At 50.5% G+C, this 20,474-nt stretch overlaps 2 protein-coding genes across 2 annotated transcripts in view; one reads left to right on the plus strand and one right to left on the minus strand.

The window, feature by feature from the left end:
• MMP28 (matrix metallopeptidase 28) overlaps positions 1 to 9,543 on the plus strand; it is a 29,486-nt gene extending 19,943 nt beyond the window's left edge. The window contains exons 2-6 of the mRNA XM_007947933.2: positions 3,230 to 3,454; positions 5,872 to 6,117; positions 7,465 to 7,614; positions 7,910 to 8,077; positions 9,149 to 9,543. Of these exons, the coding sequence (XP_007946124.1) occupies positions 3,230 to 3,454; positions 5,872 to 6,117; positions 7,465 to 7,614; positions 7,910 to 8,077; positions 9,149 to 9,543 (1,184 nt within the window). The remainder of the gene's footprint in view (positions 1 to 3,229; positions 3,455 to 5,871; positions 6,118 to 7,464; positions 7,615 to 7,909; positions 8,078 to 9,148) is intronic.
• Positions 9,544 to 11,353: 1,810 nt separating this feature from the next.
• On the minus strand, positions 11,354 to 14,272 carry CUNH17orf50 (chromosome unknown C17orf50 homolog). Its single transcript, XM_007947934.1, has 3 exons — positions 14,260 to 14,272; positions 11,678 to 11,993; positions 11,354 to 11,564 (listed from the first exon to the last, which is right to left on the minus strand). The coding sequence occupies exons 1-3, from the start codon at positions 14,270 to 14,272 to the stop codon at positions 11,354 to 11,356; spliced, it is 540 nt and encodes a 179-aa protein (XP_007946125.1).
• Between the last annotated feature and the right edge of the window lie 6,202 nt (positions 14,273 to 20,474).

A 20,474-nucleotide genomic window follows, 5' to 3' on the forward strand; every position in this document is an offset into this window, starting at 1 on the left:
TACCAGAGCTCCTAAGGTGCTTAAAAAATAATGTGGATTCCCATGTAAGTGACTTTAGATCAGTGATGTTCTACTCTGTGCAAGAGTCCTGGGCTGATGAAGCTGGAATCCAGGTTAGCAGTGCCAAATGAACTACAAGATGCCCCATTAAATGTGAATATCTGAAGAACAACAAATAATTTTTTCTTTTGACATATTTATACTAAAAAACCATTTCTTGCTTATCTAAAATTCAAATTTAACTGGGCGTCTATATTTTTATTTGCCAAACCTGGCATCATTCCAGATGCTTTCTCTTGTTAGGGGTGTGTGTATGGTGGGGGGAGGGTTTCTTTGCCTTCTACTGACAAAGTATTGAGTAAAACTCAATGCCGTCGAGTCAGATCCAACTCGTAACGACCCTTCCTTGGGTTTCCGAGGTGATATCATTATTGAAGTAGATTGCCCAACCTTCCTTCCGAGGTATTGAATAGGAGAGGCAAAATGTCCACTTGAACATTTGAAGTTTATTAAAGAGAAAGGAGAGGGGAGGGGAGGGTTCACAAGGGAGAGATGGAGAGGGGCGCTAGCCTCCAGTCTCTCACTGAACAAAGGATTTCCTAGGGTTCATAAAGGATTTTGTGTGTGTGGGTGGCAATTTCCAAGAAAAAGGTGGGGTTATGGAAATCAAGTGTGCGTGCAGGAAGTAGCCAAGATGGCTTCCACTTCACAGGCTGTCAGAACAGAAATGGAACCCATTGTGAAAGCCGCTGGGATGCCTGACATGACTTATGCTGGGATGTTGCACATGTGTGATGTCTCTGGACCCTGGTTTGAGTCCTGGCAAGTGACTCCTGTTCTTGAGTGCCTCTGGTGGAAGGAAGATCACTTTGTCGGTCAAGTTGAATTTTACTGAGTATGTTCTGCACCTGGTGAAGTGCTTGAAGGACAATTTAGGAGGTTTGGGGAGCTCTGGCGGTGTAGTGCCTAAGGCATTTGACTGCTAACCAGCCACTCTTCTTCGGAAGGAAGGTGGGGCAATCTACTTCCCGTAGTGATAACGCCTCAGAAACCCAAGGAGGGGTCGCTATGAGTTGAAATCGACTCGACGGCAGTGAGTTTGGTTTTTGGTTCCCCCTTTTCTGCCTATGGAGTGAGTGCCCCTCTTAGCTGTAAAGAATCAGAAAAAGCGCCACCTCAAACTCTTCAGAAGAGTAAACGTTTAGGGGCAGAAAGCAAGGGTCTGGAGGTTAGTGACACACAGCAGGGTGTGAAAGAGCCCCCAGTCAGCCAGTCCAGTCCCACAGTGAAGACTTTCAAAACAGAGAGGATTAGCAGAAAGGTTGTTAGTACTGAATAAACCCTCAGGGGGCCTCTGGACCCTGGGCTTTCCAGCTCTGACTTCCTTGTCTCCCTCCCTTCCTTGGAATCATTCCATCTTTCCTCCATGAGGGTTGGTCACTGCTTGGGAGGTAGAGACTGGGTGCCTGCCAGGCCAAATAGGCCCTGGGGCAGCAGCATTGCCTTGAATGGAGCTTGGCTCAGGGGTGGGAGAAGGGGCATGTCCCTCTCCAACTTTCATGGGTGGGGGAAGGGAGCCCAGTTCCTCTGCTCTCTAAACCCTCCCTTCCATCTGGACAATTTCAGCTCCAGCAGAGCCCCTGCTTTGACCCCAAGGAATGATGTTCAGGCAGATTTATAATCTTGGAGTCTTAGTAAATGTGCCTGCTTATCTCTATGGTACAGTGGAAAGAGCACTAAATTAAGTGTCAGGGGGCCCGGGCTCACGGCTTAGCTCAGCCAGTTGCTCATTCTGTGACCCTGGGTCCTGGGTCTCAGTTATTCCCAAGTAGAACATAGTCATTGAATAAGGAGATGGCCCAACTTCTGTGACTTCATTCTGCCTGCTTTTTCTGGAAGGGCTTCCCCAGTGCAAAGAAACAGGTGGCCTGAACCTGCTATAGGCCAACAGGGCACCTGCCCTTCCCAGGGACAAGGGGGCTGTGGCCTGGGCCCCTCTGTCCACTGCCCTGGCCTCCTGACTTGACCATGTCTGTTATTCCCACCTGCTGTCCATGCTCCAAGGATTCTGATCCATTTATATAATTGAGGAAAGTAAGGCCCAAAAGGGAATACAACTCTTGCGTTCTCTAGGTCCATGGGTCCTGTTTCCAGGTTGGGACTTAGAGTCAGAATCTTGGCCACCTGAATTTGCAGGGCTCAGAAACAGCCCATGAGAGCTCTGGATACGGACCTCCTAAATGCCCATTCTGGGTATGTGACTGCTAACCAGGAGGTTGGTGGTTTAAACCCACCAGCCAGTCCTTGGAAGGAAAATTGGGCAATCTGCTTCCACAGTAATACTGTCTCGGAAACCCAAGGAGGGGTTGCTGGCAGATCCAACTTGACGGCAGTGAGTTTGGTGGATTTTGGGGGCGGGGGCAGTTTTGGGGCAAGCTGCAGCAGACCTAGACTCATTTGACCTGGGACCAGGTCGAGAGGCCAGAGTCTTAAGCTTCAGGGAGTAACTTCAGTTTTGAGCTAAGGGAGAGAAACTCTTCACTGAGCGGAGATGGAAAAATTCCTCTCGGTCAGTGACAAAACACACCCTTTGTTCTTATTTGTTTTTACCTCAGAGTTTTCCAGAGTCCCTGAGGAAGCAAGGGGAGGGGGAGGGGTCAGAGAAAGACCTGGAATAAATGGGTCTTGTGGTCTATGATCAAGCACCCGCCTGAGGCCCTGGAAAGGGCAGGGTGAAGCCTCCCGAGGTGGCAGGAGGGCTAGAGGGGTGGCAGGAAGGAGAAAGGAGGGTGGAGGGAAGGAAGAAGGAGGGGGAGGGGAGAGTTGGCACTGCATTGGCCTTGAGACCCCACCTCTCCCTGCCCTGACAAGGGAGGTGGGGCTGGGATTTGCTGCCCACATGAGGCACAGAACTTTTCTCAGGGAAGGGAACAGGACCCAGACTGGGGGTTCAGACTTAGACTCCTTCAGGCTGGGGGTTCTTCCTGGGGGGCTGCATCTCCTCCATCAGGCTAAGGTCTCTCGATGGAAGCCATTGGACTGAGGGCTCTCCAGGGCTGAGGTAGGGCAGTGTCTCTGCAGTCAGACTGGCGTTCCCCAGGTCAAGGACGCTGTCTTCCCCAGCAGATCAGGGGCTCCCCCAGGGAGAGTCTGTTTCCCCCATCATCACACGGAGGGCTCTGCAGGGAGCAGACCCAGGTGTAACTGACACTGCCTCTCTGGGTGGCAGGCAGCAAGTGGTACAAGCAGCACCTCTCCTACCGCCTGGTGAACTGGCCTGAGCACCTGCCTGAGCCTGCAGTTCGGGGGGCTGTGCGTGCCGCCTTCCAGCTGTGGAGCAATGTCTCGGCGCTAGAATTCTGGGAGGCCCCGGCAACAGGCCCCGCTGACATCCGCCTCACCTTCTTCCAAGGGGACCACAATGACGGGCTGAGCAACGCCTTTGATGGCCCAGGTGCTGAGCATCTATCCCCACAGTCTTTTCTCTCCCACACCCAGGCCTGAGCTTCCAATGACAGGAGGGAAACCCAATTAGAAGAGGCAGACCAGGGTATCATTCAGTCTCTCTGTGGCCAGGGGCAAGCCGCTTCCCCCTCTAAAGGATCCTCAGTCTCTTCATCTGTAAAATGGGAACAGTGGTACCTGCAAAAACATGTACTACATAGTTGAAGGGAAGGTCAGAGGAGGTCCTATATGGAAAGTGCTTCGCAAACTCTAAAAAGTATTATGTGTTCTGGAAGAAACTTCTGAGGTCTTGTCATCCATCCTCTATCTCTAGAAAGGCCTGTGCCTCTCTTGTTCTATAGGAATGGATGTTCTCCAGACCCGGACCCTCAAAAAATATCCAGAGGCAACCACTGTCCCACTCCTGTCCCCCAATACTGCCACAATACAAGAGAGGTTTGACCTAATGTGTGCCGTGCATGGACAGTTCTCTTTGACTGACCTGAAGGATTCTGGCTGCAATTTAAATGGTTCTCCTACTATTCTGCACAGCATCAGTCTTTAGAACCTGAACACAGGCCCTCTGCTAATCACCTCCCTCCAAATGTGGAATGAAACCTGATCTGTCCCCTTCAGGGAGGAGACTTAAACACTTGTGGACCCTGGGAAGTTGCCTTTCCCCTCTCTGACCTTTGAACTATCCTGTTTTCCACCAGACCCACCCACAGCAAAGCCCACTTCCAGGCCTGGCTGCTGGGAGCCTGGTTAGGGCTAGGGAACATCTAGGCTTTGTGGAATCCACATGTAGCACACACCTGTGCTTGCATATAACTCAGTTCATCCACGACACCCACATGAAGATGTTTCCATTCTCACTCAGGCCAAGTAAGTCAGGTAGCCAAGACAGCACAGGCCACCAGTCCCCCTGAGCAGCTCTGTGATGTGGGACACATGCTTTGTCTTCCTGAGTTTTGCTCTTTTCTTCTCTGAAACCTGCCCATCCACCTCCCAAAGTTACTGTAGAAGCGGAATGGAATGGAGCTAACAGTGCTCAAAACCGGTTGAGGCACATTCAAAATAGGAGGTATAAAGTCCTTGCTGACTCTCCATGCCCCCCTATGAGACTGTCCTTTAATGCCTGCCTCTCAACATTTGCCAGGTCCCAGTTGGCCTGGGCTCTGAGAGGCAGCTTTAAAGGACTCTCAATAGGTCTCTAGGGTCAACATTATCACAGTGCAGTCTGCAGCAGGGTCACCTGCCCTTTCGGAGAGCAAACTACAGGGGGTGGAAAAGGCTCACAGAGGAGCCTTGGTAGAGGCAGGACAAGAACAAAAGAATATGTAAACTCCTTAGTAAAGAAATATACACAGAAAGTGCACAAATCATAAAGTTACAGCTTGATGACTTCCCCATTAACATACACTCATTGCCACCTAACGTTCCTGTCTGATCTTTTGACTTGCTATTGTCAATTGGATCCCACATAAATAGGTCTTAAAAGAGCCCAGGGCTCAAGGCCTTTACTGTTGTTGTATGTGCCGTCAAGTCAGACCCGACTCATAGTAGTGACCCCTCCTTGGGTTTCCAAGGCAGTATCACTATGGAAGTAGATTGCCCCATCTTCCTTCTGAGGAGCGGCTGGTGGGTTTGAACTGCCAGCCTTCTGGTTAGCAGTCAAGTGCCTTAGGCACTATGCTACCAGAGCTCCCTCAAGGCCTTTACTGTTGTTGTTGTTGTTATGTGCCGTCCAGTCGGCCTCGACTCATAGTGACCCCTCCTTGGGTTTCCCAGGCAGTATCACTATGGAAGTAGGATTGCCCAACCTTCCTTCCGAGCAAGGCCTTTACTAGTTAAGCTAAACTATTGTTTGGTTTTAAGAAGACTCTAGGGGATATTTTTTGTTTAAGGTTTAAAGATTATTTCAGGGCAATAGTTTCAGGGCTTCATTTTAGAGCAAGTTTAGGTCTCCTAGATCTCTTTGAAAATAATTCTTTCACTTATTATGTGCTAAGCACTGTTCTAAGTATTATGTTCAGCGTACACACATTTGCTCCTCAAGTCAGCAATCCTCAGAACAAAAGAGAGAAGCTCATTGTCATTCTGATTTTCAGATCAGGAAGCAGAGACACAGAGAAGTTAAGCAACTTGCCCAAGGTCACACAGCTATTAAATGGTAAAATTAGAATTTGAACCCTGGCAATCCAGCCTCACACTATCTCTACATCCTACTGTCTCTTAAGTCTCCACACCCCAAAGTCTAGTCATCTGTCCACTGCCTCACATTCCAACTTCTGCCAGACTTAATTGGGAGGGAAATCATGTATCGGAAAACAGCCACACATACCCCAAAGGCATCTGTGCTGGGCTTTGGGAACTTCGGGGCGGCTCAGGCCGCTCGCTCCTCCTAACTCACCGCGCCACCTATAGGGGGCGCCTTGGCACACGCCTTCCTGCCTCGTCGAGGCGAAGCGCACTTTGACATAGAGGAACGCTGGTCCCTGAGCCGCCGCCGCGGGCGCAATCTGTTTGTGGTGCTGGCGCACGAGATCGGCCACACGCTCGGCCTGCCCCACTCACCCGCGCCACGCGCACTCATGGCGCCCTACTACAAGAGACTGGGCCGCGACGCGCTGCTCAACTGGGACGACGTGCTGGCCGTGCAGAACCTGTATGGTGAGCCCCTAGCCATGTCGCGATAGCGGCCCAACCCTGACTTCTGCAGCTCCGGTACTTGGACACTGGTTGCTCAACTCAGATACCCCATCCTAAGCGTAGGGTTCTGGCCTTTCCCATCCCTGCCTTCCTCAGTCCTGAGGTCCCTGGCTGCTCATATCTGAAAACCCATCCTCAGGCTCATGCTCTCCCAGAACCTGGCCCTCTTCCCATCGGTTCCATCCATTGCTGCATTGTCCTCCCTCGCATGGACACCTGCCCAACCCAGTCCCCCACAGCTCCTCTAACATCCCTGGCCCGTCATCCAGACCTAATCCTCGATCCCATATCTTGACCCATACCAGACCCCAAAGCCCACATTTCTGTCCCCAGACCTACTTGCTGTCCCCTACATCCCTCTACCCAACCCCAGCGTCCCCATGGTGTTTATATCCACTACCTCCAACTATAAGGTTGCATCTCAGCCTGGCTGTGCATTCAGATGAAGGCTTCCCTCCCAGAGCAGGCAGAGCTGACTGAATTGGCCAGTGCTTCTGCCCCAGGGACTTACAGGGGCCCCAGGCCTGCCCCAGACCAGGGCTGTCACCTACAAAGCGGGTGGTGTGGTGTGGTGGACACAGCCAGGAAGCCTTGGTTCAAGTCACCACTATGGATTAACCTCTGGGCACAGCTGAGTGCTCTAAGCTTTGCCTTCTGTGAAAAGGGGTAGTAATTAAGCCCTGCTTACCTCACAGGGCTGTTAGGCTAGCAAGTGCCAACATGCTTTGTAGCCTGAGAAACCTGCACAAATGTGATAGTAGGAACTGCTATTTCATGATTATCTACCATGGGCCAGGCATTTAACATACAAAAAGTATCTTTTTGTCCACAGATGGGGAGAATGGGACTCAGAGAGGTTAGGTAACTTGCCTAAAGTCACACAGCTAGGAAGTTGAAGATTGGATTCAGGAGTTGTTGCCAAATTCTAAATGCATTGGACTCTCCCTCACTCCTCTCATAAGGGAAGGATAATAGTGATAATCATTATAACTGCCTGTAGTTATCACAGCCTGGGCCCCTGAATGCAGCCCTCATGCCACCATGTTTCCCAGGACACAGGACCCGCTGTTCTTAGTCACAAACACTTACTTTGCACCCACCCCAATTTTATCTCAATAGGTCCCTCTTTCCAGGATATCTCAGACTCTTGGTTCCGGTGCTATGGTTAACACCAACACCCAGGGACAACTCGGCCCTCCACCCCCACTCTCCTTCCCTGTCCCTCATATTAGATAATAACAAAAGAAACCAAGTCATGAACCCTCAGCATAGCACCCCTCGGTGTATGTTCTCTCCCTCCTCATGAAGGGAAGCCCTTGGGGCGCTCAGTGGCTATCCAGCTCCCAGGAAAGCTGTTCACTGACTTTGAGGCTTGGGATCTTCACAGTCCCCGGGACAGGCGCCCTGAAACCCGAGGTCCTAAATACTGCCACTCTTCCTTCGACGCCATCACTGTAGGTAAGTTGGCCCCACTGTGCTGTTCCTTGCCTCTTTCTTCCCTCCACCTCCATATCTCCATGCTTCTTCATGAGTTATAAAATTCATAAATGCCAGGTCAGAAGCATACCTCCAGGGAGCAAGCTGACACCAGACAAAACACAGTTTTTTCCTGTCCACACTGCCCTCAGCTCCAACTGTGCCTGCTACATCCTCTGCTGGTCAGTTTGGGAAGCTAAGTTTACGGAAGTGCCTTGCCTGGAAAGAAGACAGGAGGCTGATGGTCATGGCTCTCTTCTTTCATGTCTCCGGACAGATGGGCAGCAGCGGCTGTACATTTTTAAAGGGAGCCACTTCTGGGAGGTGGCAGCTGATGGCAATGTCTCAGAGCCCCGACCATTGCAGGAACAGTGGCCCGGGCTGCCCTCCCACATTGAGGCTGTCACGGTGTCCTTGGAGAATGGAGACTTCTACTTCTTCAAAGGTACCAGCCCTGGGCCAGATGAGAAATTTGAAGCCTAGAGAAGGGAGGTGTCTTACCCAACCAAGGCCAAGACGACAAAACAGGGATGAGTCTCACACATTCAGGTCTGTGGTGGAGTCTCTTCCAGTTTGAACCTGTGATCCCAGGGAAGACTTCACCAGGGCACTCATTTCTGTGATGGAGTGGGGCTGGGCAGGTGTCAGCCCTGCAGCAGAGGCAGAGGGAGGGAAGTTTCAGACAAGAGTCTAGAGGGATGTAGAGGACCACTCCCTGAGCTCTGCAATTCAGCAGAAAGAGTTGTACCTTCTGTGGTTTCCTGGCTGCATGAGGCTGGATATGTCCGTCAACTTTATGAGCTTGAATTTCTTGAACGGGGAAAGTAATACGTCAGGTTTGTTGGAAGGATTAGAGCATAGCATTTGAAGAGTGTGCAGTTTATCACTAGATACCTGGTAATGGTTCAGTAAGCATTCATTCATTCATTCAACAAAGACTGAGCGCCTTCTATGCACTGGACACGGAGGTGTTGGAGACAGCAGTGAACAAAACAAAAATCTCTGTCCTCATGGAGCTAGTGGTTACTACTTGGCAGTGAAGAAAGCTCCTGACATCCCTTGTTTTCCAGTCCCTCCTGGGGAAGCGGGTCTTGCTTCCTGTATGTGGTAAATGGGTTCATTCAATGCTATCTGCCCTCTTCCAGCACCTACTAAAATGCGAGACAATGGTAGTCCTCGTCCCTCCCGTCCTGTATGTAACTAATGATTGTTGTTGTTGTTGTTATGTGCCATCGAGTCGGCACCTACTCATAGGGACCCCTCCTTGGGTTTCCGAGGCAGTATCACTACGGAAGTAGGATTGCCCAACCTTCCTTCCGAGGAGTGGCTGGTGGGTTTGAACCGCCAGCCTTCAACTAATGATTAGTGTAATTCGTTATGACTATCACGAGTACTAACGACCCAGGACTGCAACATGGGGGGAGGGGAGGGGAGCGGATCAGAAATGGTGGAGTGGAGGAATAAAAGTCGAGAGCCTCCAGCTCATCCTGGCTCCCCAATCCCCAATGTCCCACAGGGAGTCGATGCTGGAGGTTCCGGAGCTCCAAACCAGTGTGGAACTCCCCGCTGCTGTGCCGGGCAGGGGGCCTACCCCGCCACCCCGACGCCGCCCTGTTCTTCCCTCCGATGCACCGCCTCGTGCTCTTCAAGGGTGCCCGCTACTACGTGCTGGCCAGAGGGGGACTTCAAGTGGAGCCGTACTATCCCCGTGACCTGCAAGACTGGGGAGGTGTCCCTGAGGAGGTCAACGGCGCCCTCCCGCGGCCAGATGGCTCAGTCATCTTCTTCCGAGATGACCGCTACTGGCGGCTGGACCAGGCCAAACTGCGGGCGACTAAGTCAGGCCGCTGGGCCGCTGAGTTGCCCTGGATGGGATGCTGGCACGCTAACTCCGGGGGCACCCTGTTCTGAAGGCCCCACCACTTACTAAAACGTTGGCACCCTCACAGCCAACTCCATTCCTCTGCCCCAGGGGCGGGACCTGTCTTGAAAGCCTTAGAGAATCCCAGTGGACTACTGGGCAAGAGAGCCTCTACCAAGAATCTTGTCTGCGTTTGTCCTGGAGAACGTGTGTCCTTCCTGACAAGTGGAGGTGGAGGTGGGGTCGATCCAAGTGTCCCTGATTCCACCGCCTTTTCCCCAAGGATCTCTTTCCACTCAAGCCTTGGAAATTTTGTTTCTTCTGGTAAAACTGCAGATCCCACACACAAGGGCGCAGCACCGGGATCCACCCACGGAGTGTGCAAGGCTACAGAGGTTGGGAACGCTGTTCCAAAACTATCCCGCGACCCTCAGGCCCTCATGTCTTAGTTCTTGGAGAACTGTGTCTAATTTAAATCAGAGACACCACCTTAAGGAAGTTTGGATGGGGTGGGGGTATGGGGTCTTCAATCTTAGAGGCCCTGAAGGGGTCAGGACCCTCAGCAGGAAGGAGACTGATGCAGGCCTGCTGGCCTGTGGCTTTTTGTGAGGTTATGAAATAAAGAGGATCCCCCAGCTGGTAGGCTGGAGGCAGAACCATTCTTCATCCTTTCCAATGAAAGCAGGTGGGCGGGGATGCTGGGGAGGTTGGGACAATGAGCCTGCTGAAGCCAGAGGGGCTGTGTGTGTGTGTGTGTGTGTGCTCACGCACAATTAAGACAGATAGGAGGAGGCTTGCCTCACCTCAAGAAGCAAAACATCTTGCCCCGCTCCCAGGCCAGATGGAGAACCATAAATAGTAAAGCAGCAGGGGGAGGGAGCTCCTTCCAGGTCTGCAGGCCCTGGGGATGTAGCCTCCACTTTGACTCAAGGAAGAGAGGCTCTGCTGGCTCCAGGGAGGCCTCGTCCTCACAATGGCCTAATTCTGCAGGCCACACATGGAGCATTCCCAAAGCTCCTACCAGCTGGTCAAGAATAGCTGGAATTCCTGGAGAAGGAACAGCTCCCCAGCCCTCCTCCTGCCTTAGCCAGTCTGGTTTCAGCTCCGAGTCTCTGGTCCTCTATGCTCAGCCCTTCCTCTCAGCACCTGCCAATGCCTTATTTGTACACATTAGCCTTAGCAAGACTGGAATGATCCGGCCACAGGTTCAAATCCCAACTTCCCACGGGCATTCCTGGCTATGGACCTTCACTTTCTTCTCCGTGCAGAGGGGAGAATGGCCTTTGCCTTTGGATGCAGCCTTTGCATGCTTTGCACAGCTCTGTGCAGGGAGAAGCGGCAGTGGCTCTCTGCCTCCCTCTTCCCTCTGGCCCAAATCCCAGAGGGTGAGGAGGGTTAATTCTCATCACCCAACACACACCAAGAGTCAGCTCATCCACATCTCAAGGTGCTGACATTTTGATCAGAGGCTTTATTGAAGGACTTGAGGGGAAGGGGCAGATTTTTCAAAGGGGTGAGGGCAGGGAAGTTTCTCTAGACCATGCCTCTGCACAGGGCCCAAAAGGACTTGAAATACTCAAGAGATGAATGTGAGGGTGTCTGGGACCCAGTCAAGTGGTGGTAGGCACTGTGCTTCCCCAGTAGCGAAGCCTTCAGAAACTGCTAACAGAGAATGGAGCTCCAGGTTCTGTTGGGCTTCTCATTGGGTGGGAACACGCATCAGGAGTGGGCTTCTTGACTGAGAGACGGCGTCTCTGAGAAAGGGCAGTTCTGTGGAATGTGCTAGAGAGAGTTCTGTATGGGGTGAGAAGGTTGTGGGCAAGGATGGAGAACACACAGACGGGGACGGGGGCGGGGCGCTCAGGAGCCCCAAGCGGCCCCCGCCGCTCCTGAAGCCCTGCCTTCGGCCAGGTCCCGGTGTTCCAGAATGCAGTGCGCCACGTAGGCCGGGTGGCTATGCAGGTTTCTACATCTCTTGCAGAAAAGAATCTCGCAGCGAGCACAGCCTCCGCCACGCGGCCGCTGCCGCGGCTTTTCCAACACGCACGGCTCCTCTGGGAGGCTTCGCTTTCTGCAAGCGGGGGACCGGGTCGCTCAGTGCACAGTCCTGTCCCCTCCACTCTGCCCGGCCCCTAGTCCTCTGCCGGGGCAGGACGATCTGCGGGGCCAGGGGAGTGCACTCACCTGTCGGCAGCGGGAGCCGCCAATCCGCTGAGCAACGCGAAGGGGCTGAACCAGGCCCAGAGGCCGCTGTCCGCGCGCCGCAGCAGGGCCACCTGCTGGGTACTGGACTCCTGGCGCAGCGGGCAGTAGGACACTGAGCCCCGGTCGCGGTCCTCGCCCTCCGCTACCACCGGGAACTCCTCCTTGCCCTCGGCCGGGCTCTCAGACAGCTGCCTCTCCTCGTCTTCCCCCTCTGACCTCTCCTCCTCCTCTTTTCCCTCCGCCTTGCTGGCTTGGGGCTCCTCCAGCTCCTTCTTCCACAGGGGGGTCTTCACGCCTGAGGGTGGGGAGGTCGATGCAGTCCCCTGCCCCGAGTGAAGGGCCAGGGCACCCTGATGTTGCCCACAATCTATCCCCACAAATGGCAGGTGCACCAGGTCCGCAGAGCAGGGATTTCTGGGCCGAGAGAGGGCCGGCCTGCCTGCTCCCAATTTCCCAGCCTCCTACACTTCCTAGCTAAGAATCCTGGACCAGTCATATTACTTCTGTCAAGCTTCATTTCCTCATCTGTAAATTGGGAGAAAGTAGTGTTATCTCAGGAGCTCTGGTGGCATAGTGCCTAAGGCATCTGACTAACCAGAAGGCTGGCAGTTCAAACCCACCAGCCACTCTTGGGAAGGAAGGTTGGGCAATCTACTTCCCTAGTGATACTGCCCCGCAAACCCAAGGTAGGGTCACTATGAGTCGGATTCCTTTAGTGTTATCTCAAGGGCTGTTGTGAAGTTGATACAAGATCATCATCTCTGTTTACAAGACAAAAACAAAATCCACTGCCATTAAGTCAATTCCGACTCATGGTGACCACCACTGGGTTTCCAAGGTGGATTGTCTCACCTTTCATGAAGTGGCTGGTGGGTTTCAAGGGCCAACTTTCTGGTTCACAATCAGAGGCCTAAGGCCCGAGAAGCAATCAACAAAAGGCAGGAAATGTGATGGGGAGGACTGCAAATGGAAAGGAAACGACATTTCGACATTTCGTCTGATTGACTTTAGGGTGGGTACCTGATATCCTGCAGCCTCTCAACAAATATTAATTGCACTAACTGTAATTTTAATTGGTAGTTTAGACATTGTTTTCTAACCGGACTTTCCTTTCTCAAAGTGGACCATGTGTTAAGGAAGCCCCTGGTGGAACAAGCAGGCAGCTGAGATCCAGTGCCTCTGTACAGTGAGAAGGGCTCCCCCTAGGGGTTGACCAATTGGGAAAGGTGCTCCTTGTGGGCAGACTAGTAGGGAAAAGGCTTCCCTGAGCTGGGGCAAACCTATTAGAAAAAGGTGCCTCCTCCTCCAGGCTTGATGCCTATTGCCAGCTGGATTTCAGCACCACTGTCCTCCCTTATGAGGAGCACTTGTGGCACAGTGGTGAAGCACTGGGCTGCTAACTGAAAGATTGGTGGTTTGAACACACCAGAAGCTCTGGGGGAGAAAGATAAGGCAGTCTGATTCTGTAAGGATTACAGCCTTGGAAACCCTATGGGGGCAGTTCCACTCTGTCCTGTAGGGTTACTGTGAGTTGGATTGGATAGTAGGTTTGGTTTTGGTTTCCCCTTATTCAATGCCTTTGTTCAGTGCATGGATGCCACAGCACAGGCAGGAGTTGGTATGCTGCCATGGAAACCAACCTGGCATCTGTATCAAGGCATCTAATTCACTCATTCTGCAAACTTTCACCCAACAATGGCTTGTGCTCTACTGTCTGAGCTGGGAGCTAGATTTGTAATAAAAACAAGGGCAACAGATGGCAGGAAAGACACAACTTCAGAGGTTCGTCCTGTAAAGGTCAAGAAAAATTTCTATTGATCTCTGGTCTACTGATCTCAGGGCTGGGCTAACAGAAGGAATAATAAACATTAGAGTGCTAACTCATATGTACCAAGCACCAAGTGCGTACAGTTAATATGCTAAACTCTGCTCATACATTGTACCCCTTGATCTTCACAATCTTCTTAGGTTAAGGAGGCAGGTAATACAGAGGGTCATGAATTTGACCTGAGACTTTTGAGACCTATAAAGGTGTTTCAAAGACTCTGCCAGTTCTTGGTGTTGCTAAAAGTAGAGAATCAGGGTCCACTGAACTTTTAAATTAGGAAAACACATTAAGGAACTTTCTGGTTGTGAAATGCCAGGCCTAGAGCACAGTCAGAAATAGGTGCTGGGAACAATTTAGAGAGGAAGGAAGTTAGGAAATGGGTGAAGGTAAGGTTGGACCTCACTGTGAAGGACTTTGGGTGCCGGACTATGGCATCTGGACTTTGTCCTCAGCACTGAACGTTTTCATGGAGGGCCATGCACACAGATGTGTTTTAGGATTTTTCCTGACAGTGCAGAGGAAGACTCATTTAGAAGTCATTACAGTGTTTCAGTCTACAGAAGACTAAGGCCTGAACAGGAGCAGGAGGGGAAGAGGAAGCAAGCATTATGATTCTTCAGGAAGGAGAGGGCTTAGATAGCTACATGGATAGGTGATTGAGAAAAGGATGGACTTCTACTCTAAGAGTCAAGAGAACTGGCCTTGGCCCCTCCTTGCCTCTAGCACCACTCACTGTGCTTATCCATTCTTCACAAAGCTGTGCTGCTCTCTTCCTCTGAACAGGGACTGGAATGTTAGGGGGTCCTCAGGACTCACAGAACTTGGTCTGGTCTCTAGGGTCTCTATTGGATCACAAGGGGAGGGGCTAGAACCTCACCTGCCTCAGGGCTCCACTCAAGAATAGCTGCCTTTTCTGGGGCCTCCAGAAGCACTCAAAACCTAGTGTCTTTGGGTTCCCCACTTTCCTTCCTGGAAAGACACTAAAAGGGAATACAAGGTGGCTTTATCCTCAGATACAATAGACTCAAATCTCAGGTCTCTCACTTTAGCATGTTATTTCTCCAACCTTTAGTCTCTTCATCTGGAAGTCAGAGATAGCAGTATAGTACATATTCTGGTTACCTAGTACTGCTCTAACAGAAATACCACAAATGGGATGGCCTTAACAATCAGGAGTTTATTTTCTCATGGTCTGGAGGCCCAAGTCTAAGTTCAAAGTGCCAGGCTCTAGGGGCTGTGTGAAAGCCCCTTGACCTTGGGCTTCAGCTCTGCCTCTTGCTCCCAGTCCACTGAAGTTAGAGGCATCTCTTCACTCAGGCAGCTACTGGCTGCTGAGACTGACAAGCCCAAGGTTGACAAGTAAAATGGCACAGTCCCAAATCACCAAACCCTACGGCAGGCCATTAATTCAAGTCCATTGTAAGTCCCAAGGTTGGCAGAGCATGGCAGGCTGCTGACCAATGACATGACTACATTCAGGGTCCAAGGGTGCCATAAGCTAGACACCATTCCCCAAGGCTTCTCCTTATATACAGGAAGCAGACCACATCCCTAGGGCAGCTACTCAGCTGCTCACAGTAGATCCCACCATGGAGTTGATTACCAGTCTCATCATGGGGAATACTACATCCAGCTGCCCAGCCACTCAACCAGGCCCAGCCAAGTTGACACACAAACTTAACTTACACAGTAAAGTAGTCCCTCTTCATCCATGGTTTCACTTCCTAGTTTCAATTACCCATGGTCCGAAAATATTAAGTGGAAAATTAAAGAAATAATTCTAAAGTTTTAAATTGTGCACCATTCTGAGTAGTGCAATGAAATCTTGTTCCTGCTCCACCACACTCAGGACATGAATCATCCCTTTGTCCAGTGTATCCGAGCTGTATAAATTACCCCACCCATTAGTCACTTAGCAGCATCTGGGTTATCAGATCAACTGTCAGGGTATAGGAATGCTTGTGTTCAATAACCCTTATTTACTTGTTCTATCTTCTTACTGGGAGCTCTGGTAGCATAGTGGCTAAGACACTTGCCTGCTAACCAGACGGCTGGCGGTTCAAACCCACCAGCCCCTCCTCGGAAGGAAGGTTGGGCAATCCTACTTCCATAGTGATACTGCCTCAGAAACCCAAGGAGGGGTCGCTATGAGTCGGGGCCGACTCGGCACACAACAACAACAACAACAACTTCTTCTTACTGTTATTAATAAATCTCTTAGTGTGCCTAATTTCTAAGTCAGATTTTATCATAAGTATGTATATATAGGAAAAAACAGTTATGTATAGAATTTGGTACTATGCTGTTTCAGGCATCCACTAGGGGTCTTGGAATGTATCCCCCACAGGTAAGGAGGGGATTACTGTACAGGGCTTTACCTGGCACACAAATAGCACTCAAAACACTGTGTTTATTGGGTCATTTTCTCTCCTTCTCTTTCTGTCCTATCCGTATCCATCCTCACCTCTGCTCCCCACACCTCCTACTTCCAGCTCATATATCCAGGGGATATAAAGGAATGGGGACAAGTCAAGTAAAATGCAGGGCTTGGGCAAGAACCAAGTGCCTGGATGTTGCAAGTGTGTAAGTGAGCTGGGTGTGGGGGAAAGAATAAAGAATGAAATAATGATGCCTTTACTTTCCAGGCCTCAGAGTGGGGTGTGTTGGCAGAGTGTGCACAGGGGCAGAGTCCTCAGTCTGCCAGCTAACCCTATGTAAACACCTCCATGACAACATCTACACTGTTTGACCAAATGAGTACTACAGCCTAGTCAAGTTGACCCAGAATTAACCATCACAGGCCACTCCTTGTCAACTTGGCTCCCATACACATCTCCTTAAACCACACTTAATCTCCAAATAAAGATAACAACGGTCATACTTCTGCTAAGATGATACAACTGTCCTGCATACAACCAAAAGGAGGAGGATGCAAAGTCCTTGGCTGATGTCTATTCTTCTCCTTGATATCCCATGACTTAAATACTAAGATGTGAGGATAATACACCTTGTATTATATGATAATTAAGGCGATAAGAGAAGTAAAGATATTTGAGATACCTGAAATATCTGATACCTGATACACACAAACTCACATACACATTCATAATAAAATAAGGAAGAAATACTATTGCAGTCCTCATTTCTGCAGCTGGTCACATAGTCATAACTGGTATTTAAAATGACCTCTTCCACTCCCCATTGCTCATTCTCTTTGTCCTCAACAAGCACCTCAGCTGGTGGTTCTTGGCCTAGTGGGGTGACCCAAAACTTCATTCTGTCAGTTGTCCTGCCTGAAGCGGGTTGCAGTTTCCATTGACTTTCACCACAAGTTATGGTAGTACTAAGAGATGCCTGGGAGCTCTGGTGGTGTAGTGCCTAAGGCATTTGACTGCTAACCAGAAGGCTGGCCATTCAAACCCACCAGCCACTCCTTGGAAGGAAGGTTGGGAATTCTACTTCTGTAGTGATACCACCTCGGAAACCCCAGGAGGGTCATTATAGCAGAGTGAGTGTGTGTGTGTGTGTGTGTGTGTGTGTGTGTGTTTAAGAGATGCCCTAAGGGATTTCCTGTATTCCAAACATATTCTTCATCGGGTCAATTTCTCCAAGGCAATCAGGATCAATCACTCCAAGCAGCAGTTAACGCCCTCTTCTGTCTGTTGATTCAGAGCCTAAAGCAGCCAGGTGGCAGTCTTAACTTCCAGTTCAATGAAATCTTCTAGTGAAAGCACTCCTCCCTTTGGAACTAAAACCTCTAGACCAGCACTGCACAGAGTCACAGAGAAAGGAAGTAAAAATGTTGCTAGTGGATCACTAGAGAAAATGGTGAGTGGCGTGTGGTGATTATGTTTGTGTGTCAACTTGGCTGGGCCTGGTTGAATGGCTGGGCAGCTGGTGGTAGTTATTCCCCATGATGAGACTCCATGGTGGGATCTACCACAAGCAACTAAGTAGCTGCTTTGGGTATGTGGTCTGCTTCCTGTATACAAGCAGCAGCTTTGAGAATGGTCTCTAGCTTATGGCATGCTTGGACCCTGCATGTAGCCATGTCATTGTTCAGCAACCTGCCATGCTCTGCCAACCTTGGGACTTAAAATGAACTTGAATTAATGGCCTGACATGTGTTTTGGTAACATCAGGACTGTGCCTTTTTACTTGTCAACCCTGGGCTTCTCAGCCTCACCAGCCAGTAGCTGTCTGAGTGAAGAAATGCCTCGAGCTCCAGTGGGCCAGGAGCAGGAGGCAGAGGTGGACCCCAAGGTTGAGGGGCTTTCACCCAGTCCCTAGAGCCTGGCACTTTGAGCTTGGATTTAAAGCCTCCAAACTGTAAGAGAGTAAACTCCTGTTTGTTAAGGCCAACACATTTGTGGTATATTTCCTGTCAGAGCAGTACTAGGTAACGAGATCATGGTGGCATTCCCATTTCTACCCCTTGATTCCTAGACCCATGAATCCTGGCTATGGGAGAAACAGCACCACATATTGCATGCTGATTTAGAGCATATACAGCCTCTTGGAGAAACTGTCCCCCATCCTACAAGGTACTACTGTTACCTACCTGATGCCATAACTGAATCTTCAAAAGGTGAATCCGCTGTTGTATCAAGCTGCTTCAGGATGATGGGACACATAGCTGCACTTCATTTGCGGTGAAGTGAGTTCCTTGGTCAGAAGCAATGCTGTGTGGATGATGATGGTGGATAAGGCAGTCTGTATGTCCACAGACGATAAGTTCAAAGATAAGGCGTTCTGTAAGTTCACTTTTGATAGAAGCATTATATGAAGGGAAGACATATGCATATTCAGTGTCTGTTCCACTAAGAACAAAACACTGCTCTTCACATGATGTAAGTGGTCCAATATCATCAACGTGTCACCAGGTTGCTGGCTAATCACCCTGGGAAATGGTTCCATATTAGGGCCTCAAGTGTTGGTCTCTGTTGCTGGCAGGTTAGGTACTCAGAAGTGGCAAGGCTGGCCTTGGTAAGTGGCAGTCTGTGTTGCTGAGCCCATATATAACCTCCATTCCTGCCATGATGGATGGCCACTTGCCCGTGAGCTCACTGGGCAATGGCAGGACTGGCTGGAAAAGGGCTGACTAGTAACCACAGAAAGTATCATCCTATCCACTTGATTATTAAAATCTTCCTCTGCTGAGGTCACCCTTTGGCAAGCATTCACACAGGACACACATACCTTCACTTTTTGTCCATTCAAAGAGGTCAACCACATACCTCTTCCCCATACCTCCTTCTTACCAATTTTCCAATTGCATTTCTTCCAAGTCCTTCATCATCTAAACCACTGGCCACAGCCCATGAATTTGTATTCAATTGCACATATGGCCATTTCTCCTTCCATGCAAAATGAATAAGCAGGTGCACTGCTCTAAGCTCTGCTCACTGGCTTTATCTTCACCAGTGTCCTTCAGGGATTTCTCAGAAAGAGGCTGTGCTGCTCCACCTGTCCACTTTTGGGTGGTACCTGCTATTTCACAGAACCATCTTAAACTAGGTCGGAATCTTCTTCCTCAGTCAAGTGACCACAGGGAAATTACCCATGAGGTTAGAGGTACAGGCTGGGATAAAATAATATAGCAAGAATGATGACTATGGCATTTGGGCCACTTCCTCACATAACTTACTTGTACTTCAGTGCCTGCTAAAGCCTGAGCACTTCCATTTGATGATGGAGTGCTGCAGTGCATTCCCAACTGTATGGCTTTGTGGGTCAGACAAGACCCAGTTCATGATGAGCAGCTCACATTGCTTGGTACCTTAGTGGCCCGTGGTTAAGCGTTCACTCTCTACTGAGGCCTGAGTGGCAAAACAGCTTACACATCAGCATGGACCTGTTGCAGAGTCTTCTTTTGTTCTGGGCCTGTTCACAGCTAGCAGCTATTCAGGTCACTTGGTAAATAGGCCAGAGTAGCTGTGGTAGTCATGTTTGTGTGTTAACTTGGCTGGGCCTGGTTGAGTGGCTGGGCAGCTGGTGGTAGTTATTCCCCATGATGAGACTGGCAATCAACTCCATGGTGGGATCTACCACGAGCAGCTGAGTAGCTGCCTTTGAGATGTGGTCTGCTTCCTATAGATAAGGAGAAGCCTTGGGAATGGTCTCTAGCCTATGGCACGCTTGGACCCTGCATGTAGCCATGTCGTTGCTCAGCAGCCTGCTATGCTCTGCCAACCTTGGGACTTACAATGGACTTAAATTAATGGCCTGCCATGTGGTTTGGTAACATTGGGACTGTGCCTTTTTACTTGTCAACCTTAGGGCTTCTCGGCCTCAGCAGCCAGCAGCTGTCTCACAAGAGAATATGGTACCGAGAGAGTAGGGTGCTGCTCTGACAGATACCTAAAATGTGGAAACAGAAGTGGAGCGCATCCTTCACCCAAGACCCTGGCAGAGAGACCCTGGCATATAGCATGACAGACGGCAGGAGCAGAGCAAGAGACTGGCACAAGAGACGGCAGAAGCAGAGCCGAGAACCGGCATGAGACAGCAACAGCCTTTCCAGCCCACAGAGGAGAAAGCTTGATGCCTTTGGTTAGGCAGCTTACTGGTGGAGTGGGTTGCCTTGGGGCATTAATTGGTGAAGAGACCAGCATAAAATGGAATAGCAGGTTGGCTGGCCCACGGAGCAAGAAAGCTGAGCACTTTTGGGGCAGGAAGATCTCCTGCCCTGGGTTGCCCTCGGACATTAATCGGCAGAAGCGGAGACCAAGGAAATCGAAATAGAGCTGCCTCAGCCTGAAAGGGTAGGACCATGGCCTTTGGGGGTGGAACCACCACAGCCCCCAGGTTTCAAAGAGCCAGGCCTTCACCAACTTGGTTCTGGAGCGTGGGGCTGATCATGCATGTGAGCTAAAGGGAAGGAGCCACAGCTGCTGCCCAAGAGTGAGGGGGCGGGGCTGCCGTGCCCAAGAAAGAGAGAAACGCCCC

The sequence above is a fragment of the Orycteropus afer genome, unplaced genomic scaffold (genome assembly GCF_000298275.1).
Source record: "Orycteropus afer afer isolate SDZICR_OR568_19922 unplaced genomic scaffold, OryAfe1.0 scaffold00196, whole genome shotgun sequence".
NCBI classification, from domain to species: domain Eukaryota; kingdom Metazoa; phylum Chordata; class Mammalia; order Tubulidentata; family Orycteropodidae; genus Orycteropus; species Orycteropus afer.